The sequence below is a fragment of the Canis lupus genome, chromosome 1 (genome assembly GCF_048164855.1).
Source record: "Canis lupus baileyi chromosome 1, mCanLup2.hap1, whole genome shotgun sequence".
In the NCBI taxonomy this organism is placed as follows: domain Eukaryota; kingdom Metazoa; phylum Chordata; class Mammalia; order Carnivora; family Canidae; genus Canis; species Canis lupus.
In genome coordinates, this window is record NC_132838.1 from 36,780,675 (window position 1) to 36,797,399 (window position 16,725).

Genomic DNA, 16,725 nt, shown 5'->3' on the forward strand with positions numbered 1-16,725 from the left:
GGCCCGTATTATTATTAAACTTTTTAGAGCTTAAAAAGTTTACAGTTACAGATGCTAATGTATACTGGTCAACATATTCTCATGTATTGTGTGACTATCTGGAACTTTTAATAAAGAAGACGTTCTCCCCTTTCTAATCTCTTTGTTGTAGAAAATCCAAGCAGAGATCTCTGCCCACGAGTTGACTCTGGAGGAGTTGAGAAGAAACATACGCTCCCAGCCTCCGACTTCCCCAGAAAGCAGGAATGCCAGAGGAGGAAGTCAGATGGATGTGCTACAGGTGAAGAGGGAGAGCAGCTCCTTTTCACTTTTTGATGCATTGGGTGTAAAAAAAAAAAACAAGAAAAAAAAAAAACGAGAAAAAGCCAATTACTAGTATGCTTTTGCTCTTCTTTATGATGTAAAGAGTGGGATGGAGATAATGTATCGGAGGTGCATTGCATCCTGGGCAAGGCAGCAGAAACAAATTGTTGTATGGGTGGAAAATATTGAATCTGATTTTATAATTGCATTGAGAAGAGAGAGCAAGCTAGATTTAGAAGTTATCTTTCTATAGATATTTCCATTAATGCAGCGCCTCTGGCAGTTCTGGTGTGACTGGTGCATGGGGTAGCCTGAGAGCATGGGACGCAGACCACCTAGTTGTTTCATGGTGGATGCAGGATTGACTTTGACTCTGAGCTTGCTTGGAAGGGCATTTTGAGTTTTAGGTTCCTAAGCTATATCTTTCAAACAGGTGAGAAATTTTGCGAAGTTTTAATTTCAGCGAGGCCAGTTTAGCTTTTTATTATGTCTTAGACTGATACTCTGTCAAGTAATTCATGACATTGTGCTGTGTAGTTCACTCAGGTGATTGGGTAGCCTCTGTTTCTTTAAGGAATTAAAAAAATTTATCTATGTATTCATGAGAGACACAGAGAAAGGCAGAGACATAGGCAGAAGCAGAAGCAGGCTCCCTGCAGGGAGCCCAATGCAGGATTAGATCCTGGGACCCTGGGATCACGCCCTGAGCTGAAGACAGATGCTCAACCACTGAGGCACCCAGGTGTCCCTTTAAGGAATGTTTTTATTGCTGCTTTATCTTGTAGCTTTTTAGTGGTGTGTATTGTACTAATATCATCTGCTGAGAGAGATTATCATTCTGATGTGAATTGCTTCTTTTGTTCATTTCTGGAAACAGAGGAAACTTCGAGAGGTGTCCACAAAGTTCCAGCTTTTCCAGAAGCCCGCTAACTTTGAACAGCGCATGCTTGATTGCAAACGTGTGTTGGATTGTGTGAAAGCAGAACTTCATGTTCTGGACGTGAAGGACGTGGATCCTGACATCATACAGAACCATCTGGACAAGTGTATGGTGAGGCCATTGGGTGGCTAATGTGTTCAGTGGGTTTTTCAGCAGCTAATATGGCTTCATCTAGTGCTTACATACATGCTTTAATAATTACTAGTCTATGGTGAGCTAAGAATAGAGTTTGATGGTGAAGAAGAGGCTAAAAATAAGAAGTGTGGTCCTGTCCTTCAAGGACATTAGAAGAGATAAAGAGAGACAGGTAGGAGAGAATAAAATCAATTATTACAATGTAACAAGATAAGGAAGCTGGAATAGACATGCATATAACATGATTTAAAAAACAAGGGTAACACATCTTAATCACAGTATGAAGTTAGGGAAGATTTTGACAGAATGTGACTAATAAGTTAAGCTTTAAAGGATAAGTTTGAGTCACCTAGAAGAACCATACTGAGAATAGATGTCAGGAATATTATAGTGTAAAAGAAAATCATTCTTAAAGAAAGTAAAACTTTGAATTTTAACTTAAAAAAAGTTTAAGCCTAAAAATGACAGAAATTATACTTAGAATGAATGTCAGGAATATTATAACATAAAAAAGTCATTCTCTAGGAAAGTAAGATTTTAAATTCAAGTTTAAACCTAAGATGTGAAAGAAGAAGTTATTTATAAGGCCTTATTACTATTTTAGGCTTGAACATTATAGTGCAGTTGAGTAGAAATTTAAAAATAATGTGGCTAAGTATACACAATCTTACAATTAGTCTTCTTTTTGAGGAGAATCATGAAGAAACTTAACATGATACTTGTTAAGATGAAAGTCTGGGGAGAGTTTTTTATGCTTTTCAAAATTGCAGTCTCTTTGTTACACACTGAAGTTTTGTGTACTCGAAAGCTGGAATGGGTAGAAGAATAAACAGGGTAAATTTGTGGCTGTATAAGTATATGTGTTTGTGAAAGTGTGTATGTTTGCATTTGTGTGCATGTATGTGTGTGTGAGTGTAGATGTAAGTATTTATTGATTTAATGAGACACAGAGATCAGCAGAGTAAGCACTATCCTTGACCTTGTGTAACTTAGTCCACTGATTCATTATTATGTGACAACGCCACAGGAGATGTTTCAGGTCAAGATCATGGTAGACAGAACAAGAGAAGTTACCCAGATAAAAGCTTTTTGGTTTCAAGGTAACTAGGATGAGGATAGCTCTGAATTTGACCTACATAACTCCAATTTCTTATAGTTACATACATCTTGATATATGGAGTATACATTCTTATTGAGGTAGACTTGGTACTTCAGAGAATTCTAAGAAAAAGCAAATGTTAATACTCCAAATTTCAACAGCTGGAAATAGAGTCAGTGTTGGCTTTTTTTTCTAGTAATAGCATTTATGGTTTTTAAAAAATGTAATTTAAAAAATGGTAGACATTCAATTTTTAGTCTTAATATTTTGCGATTTTATGTAGGAAAAATGTTTTTATTACTAAGTATGTTCATAAACCTTGAAAATACATGTTTGAGGGTTTTTTAAACAAGTATAATTCCTGTTAGTTTATTTTTTTTATCTGACTTTAAAAAGATAATGCAACCTTGATTTCATTTCATTTATCCTTTGAGCCCAAGCCGAGGAAGATAAAGCCCTTTGATCTCCAGAGTTACTTTGTAGCTGTCAATCTGTATAAGCTGTGTTCCGAAGTGATTCCAATTAACAACTTTTCACCACAGTGTATAAAATGTGTTTTGCTTTCTTTTAAAGAAACTCTATAAAACTTTGAGTGAAGTCAAGCTTGAAGTGGAGACTGTAATCAAAACAGGAAGGCATATTGTCCAGAAGCAACAAACTGACAACCCAAAGGGGATGGATGAGCAGCTGACTTCTCTGAAGATTCTCTACAATGACCTGGGTGCCCAGGTAAGGGCAACTCCACTGCTCGCTGTGTCTCTCTCATTTATGTATTTTAAAATTTTGCTCCTAGAAGAATGCATGTTTGAATTTTATGGCACTGATAATAGTCTTCTCAATTATCCCAGTATTTTTTTATTGTATTTCTTTACATCTGTATGTTAACATTACAATGATGAATAATTGTAGAGAAATTTACTTTTGATATTTAATCCAGACTCATTTATACACACACACACACACACACACACACACACATATATACATTTTAAAGATTTTATTTTTCATGAGAGACACACACACACACACAGAAAGAGACAGAGAGAGAGAGAGAGGCAGAGACACAGGCAGAGGGAGAAGCAAGGCTCCATGTAGGGAGCCCGATGCGGACTTGATCCCCAGTCTCCAGGATCAGGCCCTGGACTGAAGGTGGCGCTAAACCGCTGAGTCACCTGGGCTGCCCTTATTTTTATATTTTCAATGGCTAGTCACACTTCCTAAGTTATTCTAAGAAAATTCTACCAGTAATAGCCTCTGTATAAACTCAAGTTATTGGTCCTTGGATTTTTAAATGGAATAGTCTACTGAGAAATGTTAAAACATTGGGACTCTAATAAATGGTAAGCGTCAGCAAGTTTACAGTAATCTAGCAGGATCTAAAAGCCTTTTAAGAAACATATAATTTGTGCATCTTAGTGCCTTAGTGAATCTGCAGGGGGATTTTTGGCCATTTATTATGGATGACTATATTCAGCAGATTTAATGTCTTATCTTACTGAGTACTCTACCCTGAAACCAGGAAAGCAGAGCAAAAGAAAACAAAATAACAATAAACATGTTTAAATAAAACCTTCTTGGCAATATTGTGATGTGTTAGATAATATTTTAGATCCTTCTTGGGTTATTAAACATTACCTAAGTTTCTGCATAAGCCCAGAGAAACCTAGCTGAAATTTTGTTATCATTTTTGGGTCAGTAAGAATGAACAGTGCCTACATTTCCTGGAAAATTTTGACTTTCTTACTTTTGCAAGATAAAACTGACAATCTGATACATGTTATATTATTTTTATACATTGTATATCTGGAACATATAGTGTCAAGCTTCTTTTTGGTATTATACAGTTGAAGTTATTTATCAAATATTATAGTTATTCATCAACTGGGCATATTACAGATGGGAATGATGTTGCTGGTTTTAATATCAACTCTCCAACTGAGACTGGTTTTAGTGTTAATTTTCTCATTCAACACAATTGAGACTGTGCTGTGTGACAGGAATCATATAGGCAGTATAGATCAAGAGGTGAGCAAAAACGTAATTTATCCTTGTCTAGTAGAACTTAGGATAATGAAAGAAGAAAACACTAATCAAGTAGCCAGACAAAGTAATGTCACATTAGCAGTCTGAAGTGTTATGAAGGAATGTATGTGGTGCTTTAAGAGTATATGTAATGGAGAATTTGGCCCAGTCTGGGTTATAAAAGCTTCCTTGAAGAAGTGATGCATAAGCTGAGATCTGAAGGATGAGTAGGAATGGCCTGGGTGAAAGCAGTGGAGGAGACTTTGAGGTTGATGGAACAGCATGTGTAAGGGTCCTGTGGCAGGAGGCAAGCATGGTACATTTGTGTGGCTGATTCAGAGAGAGCAAGTGTGGGGAACATGGTGTTGGAGAGAGGGCTGAGACCAAGAGCAGAGTAGTATCTTAGGATTTGTGATAAAGATTTTAATCTTAAGAGCAATGAGCAGTTATTGCAGGATTTTAGCAGTGAGATAACAAGCTCATGTATTTGCTTTTTAAATGATCACTCACTGCAGTTTGGAGGATGAATTGGAGAAAGGCAGCATTGGATGTGAAGAGAGCAGTTAGGAAGTCATTGTGTTCTTAGTGAGAAATGAAGATGAAATGAACGAGAATGGAACAGTGGAGATGGCATGAGCAGATGGGCTTAGACATATTTAAGAAGTGAAGTGAGTAGGACTTGGTGATGGATTAGGATGTGGGAGTACAGGAGGGAGGGAGATAAAAGATGACCCTTGGGTTTCTGGCTTGGTTACATGGAAGATCATGATGCCATCATTGGGAGGGGCCACTGGAAAGAAAGGCAGAAATGTGGAAAAGTCATAAGTTGGACATGTTCACATTTTAAGTGCCTTTGTGAGAGTGAATTGAATATGTCAGGTACTCACAAAGTTATTCAAATCTGGAGAATATATCTGGGCTGAAGCTAGGAAATTTATGAGTCATCTGCATAGAGATGGTAATTAAAGTTTTCAGTGGTGATGAGATTGTCTTGGGAGAGGATATAATGAGAAAAGAGAAACCTGTACAAGCCACAAAATAAAAAAATAAACGAGTGGGATGACATCAGACTAAAGAGCTCCTGCACAGCAAACAAAACAAAACAAAACAAAACAAAACACCAAAAAACAAAAACCCATCAACAAGATGGAAGGACAACCTACAGAAGGGGAAAAATTTGCATATCATATATATGATAATGGGTTAATATAAAAAAGTATATGAAGAAGTCATACAACTCAATAGCAAGAAATCAAATAATCCAATTAAAAATGGGCAGAGGATCCGAATAGACATTTTCTAAAGAAGATAGTTGAATGACAAACAGGTACATAGAAAGGTACTCAAGCATGACTAATCATCAAGGAAATGCTAATCAAAACCACAGTGAGATACTACCTCACACCTGTTAGATGGGTAGTATCAGAAAGAGATAATGCTGGCAAGGATGTGCACTGTTGGTAGGACTGTAAATTGGTGCAGCTGCTGTGGAAAACAGTATGGAGGTTCCTCAAAAGGTTAAAAGTAGAACTACACTACACTCCAGTAATTTCACATCTGGGTATATATCTGAAAGAAACAAAAATACTACATTGAAGAAATATCTGCACCCTCATGTTCATAGTAGTGCTAGTTAGAATTGCAAGGCATGGAAACAACCTAAGTGTCCATTGATAGAAGAATGGATATAGAAGATATGGTGTATATATAATGTCATATAATTCAGCCACGAAATGAAGGAAATCTTGCCATTTACAACAATATAGACCAACTTTGAAGGCATTGTGCTAAGTGAGATAAGCTGACAGAGAAAGACAAATAATGTATGATCTCACTTATGTGAAATCTAAAAAACAACAACAGCTAAACTCATAAAAAAAGAGATCAGATTTGTGGTTACCAGAGGAGGGGGACTGGTGGGCCTGGGAATTGGATGAAGGTGATCAAAAAGTACCAACTTGTAGTTACAGGGTGCATAAGCTCTAGAGATGTAATGTACAACATGCAGATTAAAGCTAATACTGCTGTATATGTACATATGGAAGTTGTGAAGAGGATAAATCCTATGAGTTCTCATCACAAACAAGAAGCTATTTTATTTTATTTTTTTGTTTGTTTGTTTTTTTGGGGGGGATCTATATGAGATCATGGATAAACGTTTAAAGTTTTTGTGGTTTTCATTTTGTAATATATGTGAGTAAAGTCATTGTGCTATACACCTTAAACTTATACAGTGTTATAACTCAATAAAACTGGAAAAATTAATTAAAATAATTTTTAAGTAAATTAAGAAAAAAGAAAAATAAAAGGGTCTGGAGCAAGTCTTGAGGAATTAGATCATTTAGTAAGACATTTGAAGAAGGTGTGTTTGCAAAAGAAACTAAAGTATATCTGTACCACATTTTATTTATTTTTTCATCAGTGGACATTTAAGTTGTTTCAATGTCTTGGCTATTATGTGTAATGCTGCCATGAACATGGGCATATAATATATTTTCTAAATACTGATTTCGTTTCCTTTGGACATATATGCCAATGTGGAATTACTGGATCATATGATAGTTTTATTTTTAATGTTTTGAGGAACCACCATACTGTTTTCTATAATTATATACTTGAAATCTACTAAAAGAATAGATATTAAGTGTTTTCACCAAAAAATAAAGGTAACTATGGGAGAAGATGGATGCATTGATTAACTTGATCGTGGTAATCATTTCACTCTGTATATATACGTAAAATGATCACATTGTACACCTTGAAAAATCACGATAGAAACTACATGTATGTATATGAAACAGTAGCAAGAAGTAGTAGACACCAGGAGAGTGCTGGGTTGGGGAAGCCAGGAGAAAAGGGTGTTTTGGGAAAGAGTGTAGGCCCTAGTTTTGAATTATTGTACATTACATATAATGTCCACTTAAAGATGTCAAATTAGATCTTTGCCCTTGGAGTTATTATTGAACTTAGCAAAGATAATTTCTGTGAAGTGATAGGGGCAGAAAGCAGAGCAGGAGGAGGTAAGAAGTGTGAGGAAAATAAGAAAATGCTTTTCAGGTTGGTAAGGGGTGATGGGAGAGAGCACGTTCTTAGGAGAGATAGAGCCAAAGAAGGAAAAAAAAACATTTTTTTTAAATGCAAGAGACTTATGTATGTTTCATAGCTGATGGGGATGATCCTATTGAGAAAGAATGGTTCCATAAGAAGTTCCATAAGAAGAAGAAAGGATAAATGGTTAGGTAAAATCTTTCCAAGTTGATACTGCTTAATTCAGAATGCACTATAGCTCATAATGTATTGGTTAGACTGAGAAGAGTGAATTGTTATAAGTGGAACTGTAAATTATTTTCTTCCTGGTAAATACAAATCTTTGGTAGCATTAAATTTTATGATTGTATAGCTTCCCAGTCATGTCAGAGTCCAATAAGATCCCTTGAATACCTAATATCTTTTAATAAAATTCATGTATTTGTCTCCTAAAGTCTGCATTGAGGGGCTATTAATTTAAAGTTATGAATTCTAATTAAACTCTGTAGAGAAAAATATTTCACTTTTAAGAAGGAATTTAATAAAAATCCATCCTTGAGGTAACAAAGAGTAAAATGGAACCAAGGGGATCAGAAAAAAGAAATGTAATTCCACATTACTTATTAAGAAAATTCAATCGTTGTATCATCTAAGAAAATTTCATCCCATACCTGACTTATTTATCACTCTACTACTTAGGTAATGTGAATTGTCTCTACATACATGCTCATGAAAAGAGGGACACATTTTTATTTATGTATTGTGTTTTGGTGCCCTTAAAAATGTTATCTCAACTTTAGATTATGAATGATAGTTTTGTTTGAGAATACCATCCTGTAACATGAAGGGTCAGACCAGGCTCAATCCAGTGGTCGTGTGCCCCCCTGCTCATGGCTTTAGACCCTGTAAGCTTCACTGCCCTGACCTGCAAATAGGAAGGAGAGGGCCCATTATAGATGCCGTTGTGGTGCTTGTTTGCATGGCATGTATCAGATTCTTCAGCATGATATGGGAGCTATGTAAAGAGCCTGGTAAATGTTAGTTCAGTCCATTTTGCTTTTCTGTCAACCACAAAAACAAAATGATAAAGGTCTATGTTGCATAGTCATCTCTTATATTTTAAATTAAGTACTTAATTGCTAAACTTAATTATGAAAACCATACTATTCCCCCTCAACTTTCTAAAATATAGGGTATATGTGTGTGTTTTTTAAACAGAATTCTTCGTTGAGAGGATTGTAAGGCATTTTCTGTTCAAAATGATAAAAGATACCATTTACTGATTCTGTAACTTTGTTACAAGGACTGGGCCAAGCCCTCTGTGTGTGTATCTTTCTCATTTAATACAGAACAACTTTTCAAGGGCAGTGCCTCCACCAAGGTCAGTTAGAAAGTAAGTGGGAAGAGATAAGATGAAAACCCAGGGTTGCCTGACAATTAACCTCTACACAGTATATTGTCTCCTTGTGGAATTACAAGAGTGGAGTGATTCCAGGTGGGAGAGGTAAAGGTTATATATGTCTTGGGGGTTAAGGATGGATAGTTTGGATCCTTAGTTATTATTTGGATTCATTCTTTTTGTATTCATTTCCCTCTTCCTTGCCCTTTCCCTCTCTCTCCCTTCCTCTCTCTCTTCTTTCTCTCTCTTTCTCCTTTTTAGGTGACAGAGGGAAAACAGGACCTAGAAAGAGCATCACAGTTGGCCCGGAAAATGAAGAAAGACACTGCTTCTCTCTCTGAATGGCTTTCTGTTACTGAAACTGAATTGGTACAGAAATCCACTTCAGAAGGCTTGCTTGGAGACTTGGATGTAGAAATCTCCTGGGCTAAAGTAAGTTGTGGTTCGGTTACCTGCCAATATTACGCTAGGGTTTCTTGTGGCATTTTGTTCGGGATGTCATTTATCTCCATTTCATGTTAAATATAGCATTTTTTTTAAAGATTTTTTTCCACTTCCCTGTCTTAAGAAAAAAGAAAAGACTTTTAAAAGAACAATTTTAAGAAGACATTTTTATATTGATTCCAAAAGCATTAAACTCACATGGATTATCAGTAGGGGCTTTATAAGCATTGTGCCTATGTGATACTTAAAAACATTCTAATCATTATTACCTTCACAACTGGTGACATTTTTTGAGTATTCATTTTTCACAAAGTAGTGTACTGAGTTTATTCATTAATTCTTCTATAATAACTTTTATGCCAGTAAATAATATTCTATTGCAGATGAACTGATATAAAGAGCATAGGAACAGAATTAAAAAAAAAAAAGCAAAGGTCCAAGAGTTTTCTGTAGTTCCATAGTTATTTTGAAATCACAGAGATTAGAGAGTAGATTTGCCAATTCTCTCTTTTAAGGTGGACAAAGAATTAAACACAAAGCACTTTTTCTTTCAACCAAGGCATTCTCTTTTCGTAAATTTATTTCCTAAGAAAGGAGCATGTACTAGAGATAAGTGCTGAATATAAATGATCAATACTGTGACAGAAATTTATATAAAGCCACAAGTATCAGTGTTGACATCTAAACACTCCACTTTGCTTGTGGAAAGTGGAGAGCAGGTGCTCTGAGATCATGAATGATACAACCATTTCTTAAATTTGAACACTTCGTAGAGGTAGCAGTTGAAAGAAGATCAGGATCTGAGGTACTACAATAGCTCCTGAGAAGTATAATTATGCCATGGGCTATGTGACATGACAAGGAGATGGAGAAAGGGATGAAGGAAGGAAAGGAGAAACCCCACTGATTTGAGATGCTAAATTCATGTATTCTTTTTGCCTATTGCTTTTCTCTGTTTTCTGCTTCACTGATCTGACCCTCTGAATTGTTCTTCAGCTGTTTAACTCTATGGCTTCATAATATATTTCAACATGTAGTTAGTGGATTCCCTGTCTTTATGCTTCTGTTTGTGTGTATGTGTTTATACTCATATAAACTTTAGAAATATTAGTCTGAAATTATTTTAAAAATTTGGAAATTTTGGTTTGAATTGCCATTATTTATAGATTTTTTTTGAGGAGAATAAATATCTTTGCTATAAGTCGTCTTAGTAACATGGTATGTTTCACTCCCCCTCCCCAATTTTTTTATATTACTACATAATGCCTCAAAGACATTTTATATATATATACAAGGATATTTATTCTTATATACTTATTTTTATAGGTATATAAAAAGTATGCTTTTTTTCTTTTTTTACTCATTACTTGTAGCTTGTTCATAGGTGACACTGATTTTTTGCATTTTTAATTTTTAATCATCCATCTTTGTATACTGACATCAATTCAGTTAGTTTTTTACTCACATCAATTCAATTCAGTTCAATTAATTGATTCTCATAATTTTTAAAGGTAAAGAGCTAAAACAGTGGTAAGTTTGCCTCTTCTGGTACTACTTATTTTAAAATTCCCATTTAATCTTATTTCAGGTTTGAAATAATGAAGATGGTAAATACAAGTCATGAATTCACAGTACTAGAGTAAATCAGATGAAACATCAGTAGGGGACCCACTTTTTCAATATTGTTTCTAGATTTAAGAAACATTAAGATTTCACAACATTTTAATGTATTTGCACCTAAAAATTGTGTAAAAGTTTTGCATTGTAAATATTTATTTATTTATTTATTTATTTATTTATTATTTATTTATTTATTAATTGGAGTTCAATTTGCCAACATATTGCATTAACACCCAGTGCTCATCCAGTCAAGTGCCGTACTCAGTACCCATCACCAAGTCACCCCAACCCCCCGCCCACCTCCCTTTCCACTACCCCTTGTTCGTTTCTCAGAATTAGGTGTCTCTCATGTTTTATCACCTTCACTGATATTTTCACTCATTTTCTCTCCTTTCCCTTTATTCCTTTTCATTAATTTTTATATTCCCCAAATGAATGAGACCATGTAATATTTATCCTTCTCCGATTGACTTACTTCACTCAGCATAATACCCTCCAGTTCCATCCACGTCAAAGCAAGTGGTGGGTATTTGTCGTTTCTAATGGCTGAGTAACATTCCATTTTATACATAGACCACAGCTTCTTTATCTCTTCATCTGTCGATGGACACCAAGGCTCCTTCCACAGTTTGGCTGTTGTGGACATTGCTACTATAAACATTGGGGTGCAGGTGTGTCGGTCTTTCACTGCATTTGTATCTTTGGGGTAAATCCCCAGCAGTGCAATTGCTGGGTCGTAGGGCAGATCTATTTTTAACTCTTTGAGGAACCTCCACACAGTTTTCCAGAGTGGCTGCACCAGTTCACATTCCCAGCAACAGTGCAAGAGGGTTCCCCTTTTCCACATCCTCTCCAACATTTGTTGTTTCCCGTCTTGTTAATTTTCACCATTCTCACGGGTGTAAGGTGGTTATCTTATTGTGGTTTTGATTTGTATTTCCCTGATGGCCAGTGATGCGGAGCATTTTCTCATGTGCTTGTTGGCCATGTCTATGTCTTCCTCTGTGAAATTTCTGTTCACATCTTTTGGCCAGTTCATGATTGGATTGTTTGTTTCTTTGCTGTTGAGTTTAATAAGTTTTTTATAAATCTTGGATACTAGCCCTTTATCTGATAGGCCATTTGCAAATATCTTCTCCCATTCTGTGGGTTGTCTTTTAGTTTTGTTGACTATTTCTTTTGCTGTGCAGAAGCTTTTTATCTTGATGAAGTCCCAATAGTTCATTTTTGCTTTTGTTTCTTTTGCCTTCGTGGATGTATCTTGCAAGAAGTTGCTGTGGCCAAGTTCAAAAAGGGTGTTGCCTGTGTTCTCCTCTAGGATTTTGATGGAATCTTGTCTCACATTTAGATCTTTCATCCATTTTGAGTTTATCTTTGTGTATGGTGAAAGAGAGTGGTCTAGTTTCATTCTTCTGCATGTGGATGTCCAATTTTCCCAGCACCATTTATTGAAGAGACTGTTTTTTTTTCCAGTGGACAGTATTTTCTGCTTTGTTGAATATTTGTTGACCACATAGTTGAGGGTCCACTTCTGGATTCTCTATTCTGTTCCATTGGTCTATGTTTCTGTTTTTGTGTCAGTACCACACTGTCTTGATGATCACAGTTTTGTAGTACAACCTGAAATCTGGCATTGTGATGCCCCCAGCTATGGTTTTCTTTTTCAATATTCCCCTGGCTATTCGGGGTCTTTTCTGATTCCACAGAAATCCTAAGATGGTTTGTTCCAACTCTCTGAAGACAGTCCACGGTATTTTGATAGGGATTGCATTAAATGTGTATATTGCCCTGTGTAACATTGACATTTTCACTATATTAATTCTTCCAATCCATGAGCATGGAATATTTTTTCACCTCTTTGTGTCTTCCTCAATTTTTTTCAGAAGTGTTCTGTAGTTTTGAGGGTATAGGTCCTTTATCTCTTTGGTTAGGTTTATTCCTAGGTATCTTATGCTTTTGGGTGCAATTGTAAATGGGATTGACTCCTTAATTTCTCTTTCTTCAGTCTCATTGTTAGTGTATAGAAATGCCACTGATTTCTGGGCATTGATTTTGTATCCTGCCATACTGCCAAATTGCTGTATGAGTTCTAGCAATCTTGAGGAGGGAGTCTTTGGGTTTTCTATGTACAGTATCATGTCATTGGCGACGAGGGAGAGTTTGACTTCTTCTTTGCCAATTTGAATGCCTTTTATTTCTTTTTGTTGCCTGGTTGCTGAGGCTAGGACATCTAATAACTATGTTGAATAGCAGTGGTGAGAGGGGATATCCCTGTCCTGTTCCTGATCTTAGGGGAAAGGCTCCCAGTGTTTCCCCGTTGAGAAGGATATTTGCTGTGGGCTTTTCGTAGATGGCTTTTAGGATGCTGAGGAATGTGCCCTCTATCCCTACACTCTGAAGAGTTTTGATCAGGAATGGATGCTGTATTTTGTCAAATGTTTTCTCTGCATCTAATGAGAGGATCATATGGTTCTTGTTTTTTCTCTTGCTGATATGATCTATTACATTGATTGCTTTACGAATGTTGAACCAGCCTTGCATCCCAGGGATAAATCCCACTTGGTCATGGTGAATAATCTTCCTAATGTACTGTTGGATCCTATTGGCTAGTATCTTGCTGAGAATTTGTGCATCTGTGTTCATCAGGGATATTGGTCTATAGTTCTCCTTTTTGGTGGGGTCTTTGTCTGGTTTTGGAATTAAGGTGATGCTGGCCTCATAGAATGAGTTTGGAAGTACTCCATCTCTTTCTATCTTTTGGAACAGCTTTAGTAGAGTAGGTATGGTTTCTTCTTTAAACGTTTGATAGAGGGCAGCCCCGGTGGCACAGTGGTAGGTGGCGCAGCGGTTTAGCGCCACCTGCAGCCCAGGGCGTGATCCTGGAGACCCTGGATCAAGTCCCATGTCAGTCTCCCTGCAGACCCTGGATCAAGTCCCATGTCAGTCTCCCTGCATGGAGCTTGCTTCTCCCTCTGACTGTGTCTCTGCCTCTCTCTCTCTCTCTCTCTCTCTCGTTTCTATGAATAAATAAATAAAATCTTAAAAAAAAAGTTTGATAGAATTCCCCAGGGAAGCCATCTGGCCCTGAACTTTTGTGTCTTGGGAGGTTTTTAATGACTGCTTCAATTTCCTCCCTGGTTATCGGCCTGTTCAGGTTTTCTATTTCTTCCTGTTCAGGTTTGGTAGTTTGTGGTTTTCCAGAAATGCATCCATTTCTTCTAGATTGCCTAATTTATTGGCATATAACTCTTCATAATACATTTTAAAAATCATTTGTATTTCCTTGGTATTGGTGGTGATCTCTCCTTTCTCATTCATGATTTTATTTTATTTTATTTTTTTTATGATAGGCACACAGTGAGAGAGAGAGAGAGGCAGAGACACAGGCAGAGGGAGAAGCAGGCTCCATGCACCGGGAGCCTGATGTGGGATTCGATCCTGGGTCTCCAGGATCGCGCCCTGGTCCAAAGGCAGGCGCCAAACCGCTGCGCCACCCAGGGATCCCTCATTCATGATTTTATTAATTTGAGTCTTTTCTCTCTTCTTTTTAAATAAGACTGGATAATGGTTTATCTATCTTATTAATTCTTTCAAAGAACCAACTCCTGGTTTTGTTGATCTGTTCCACAGTACTTCTGGTCTCTATTTCATTGAGTTCTGCTCGAATCTTTATTAATTCTCTTCTTCTGCTGGGTGAAGGTTTTATTTGCTGTTCCTTCTCCAGCTCCTTTAGGTGCAAGGTTAGCTTTTGTATTTGAGTTCTTTCCAGTTTTTGGATGGATGCTTGTATTGCGATGTATTTCCCCCTCAGGACTGCTTTTGCTGTATCCCAAAGATTTTGAATGGTTGTATCTTCATTCTCATTAGTTTCCATGAACTTTTTAATTCTTCTCTAATTTCCTGGTTGACCCTTTCATCTTTTAGCAGGATGGTCTTTAACCTCCACGTGTTTGAAATCCATCCAAACTTCTTGTGGTTTAGTTCTAGTTTCAAATCATTATGGTCTGAAAATATGCAGGGGATGATCCCAGGCTTTTGGTATCGGTTAAGACCTGATTTGTGACTCAATATGTGGTCTATTCTGGAGAAAGTTCCATGTGCACTTGAGAAGAATGTGTATTCGCATTGTAAACATTTAAATGACATTTTCATTCCTGACCTTTAATAGCATTTTTATTCAATAGCTTAAATATTATTTTCAGTGTAGTCACTTTCTTTACAGTATAGTCTATTAGCATGTTATTTACATTTAATTACTTGTAGATAATTATTTCATATAGTTTTTAAGGACTGTTCTAGTCAGTCAGTACATTCCCAGTGAAATAAATGTATGTAGAAAGTCTTAACTGTAGAGAGCATGGCTGTGGGTTGTTTTTCTTTTTTTTTTTTTCTTCCTTCTGGACAAGAACATTTAAAGGAAACATTTTAGTGCCTTTATAAATATACCAGTGTTTGATATGGCCAAGTAAATGTTTCAACCTTGACTCATCTGGGAATTTGCAATTTTTATATCTTCCAAAATGTCATTTAATGATGTGAGATTAAATATAAATGAGCTCCTTGAAATGATTTGTTTAAATGTTGGTTTAAAAAGGTACAATAGCAGTGGGGTAGATATGCTCGTTACTTTTGATTTTATAACTTCATAGTTTTAATTTTGGAAGATAGCATTTTTGCTGTATTTCTCTGAGTACATGTCTTGCCTGGTCAGACTTACAAATGTACAAATCAAGTTGTCACTATACTACCCAGAGTATTATCTTTGCATATGGCAACTATATGACTACAGCTTAGACATGCTAGTTCTCCTATGATTTAGTTAAGATGAGGTATTTTTTGTGGTGTTATCCTTCCAAATAAATGTCGTACACAGTGTTGGTTTCCTGTAGTAGTCTAGGAGATAAATTCATTATAAAATTTGTAGAATTGTGACTTCTGGGATAGTTCTGTTTTGGCAGCTTTTAGTTACTGAAAGTAAAATTCATTTTTTATGTCTAAAGGAATGATGAAGATATTTGGTGTTTGTGTGTAGCAAATAGCATTTGTATGTAAAATTAATGAAATGATCCTTTTTCACAACTGAATTTATTTTTTGTATTTGCATAATTAAATGTTTTATTTTTTATTAGGAATTTCAGAACCCTCAACATATTAGTAAGTTGTGGAGTTTTGGAAGCCTTTGACATGTTGTGAATAATTATATAGGGGAGTTGTGGACTACTATACATAAGTAAAAAAAAAAGTCATTTAAAAATTTAAGTTGTATAAACTGGGTGTTATATTCAAGTGCTGAATCACTAAATTCTACCCCTGAAACTAATACTACACTATATGTTAATGAGCTTGAATTTAAATAAAATCTTGAAATAAAAACAGCAACAAAATAACCTTCATACAATGTTCTGAAAAATCAAGTAGATCATGGTATTTTTCTTTTCTAGAATGTTCTGAAGGATCTGGAAAAGAGAAAAGCTGATTTAAATACCATCACAGAGAGTAGTGCTGCCCTTCAAAACTTGATTGAGGGCAGTGAGCCCATTTTAGAGGAGAGGCTCTGTGTCCTTAATGCTGGGTGGAGCCGTGTCCGCACCTGGACAGAAGATTGGTGCAATACGTTAATGGTATGTTTTAGAGAAAATTTAATGATGAAACCTTTTCCCCTTTAATTATTTAAAAGCCAATACAGCTTTGATTGGAATCTCTTTTTTGTGTGTCACTATAATATTTTGCTTCAAG

At 36.1% G+C, this 16,725-nt stretch overlaps 1 protein-coding gene across 10 annotated transcripts in view; it reads left to right on the forward strand.

Moving 5' to 3' along the window:
- UTRN (utrophin) overlaps window positions 1-16,725 on the forward strand; it is a 497,949-nt gene that overhangs the window by 185,508 nt on the left and 295,716 nt on the right. For all 10 annotated transcript variants that reach the window (XM_072826596.1, XM_072826601.1, XM_072826576.1 and 7 more), the window contains 5 exons: window positions 152-280; window positions 1,181-1,354; window positions 3,051-3,206; window positions 9,187-9,357; window positions 16,431-16,610. In XM_072826596.1, the coding sequence (XP_072682697.1) occupies window positions 152-280; window positions 1,181-1,354; window positions 3,051-3,206; window positions 9,187-9,357; window positions 16,431-16,610 (810 nt within the window). The remainder of the gene's footprint in view (window positions 1-151; window positions 281-1,180; window positions 1,355-3,050; window positions 3,207-9,186; window positions 9,358-16,430; window positions 16,611-16,725) is intronic.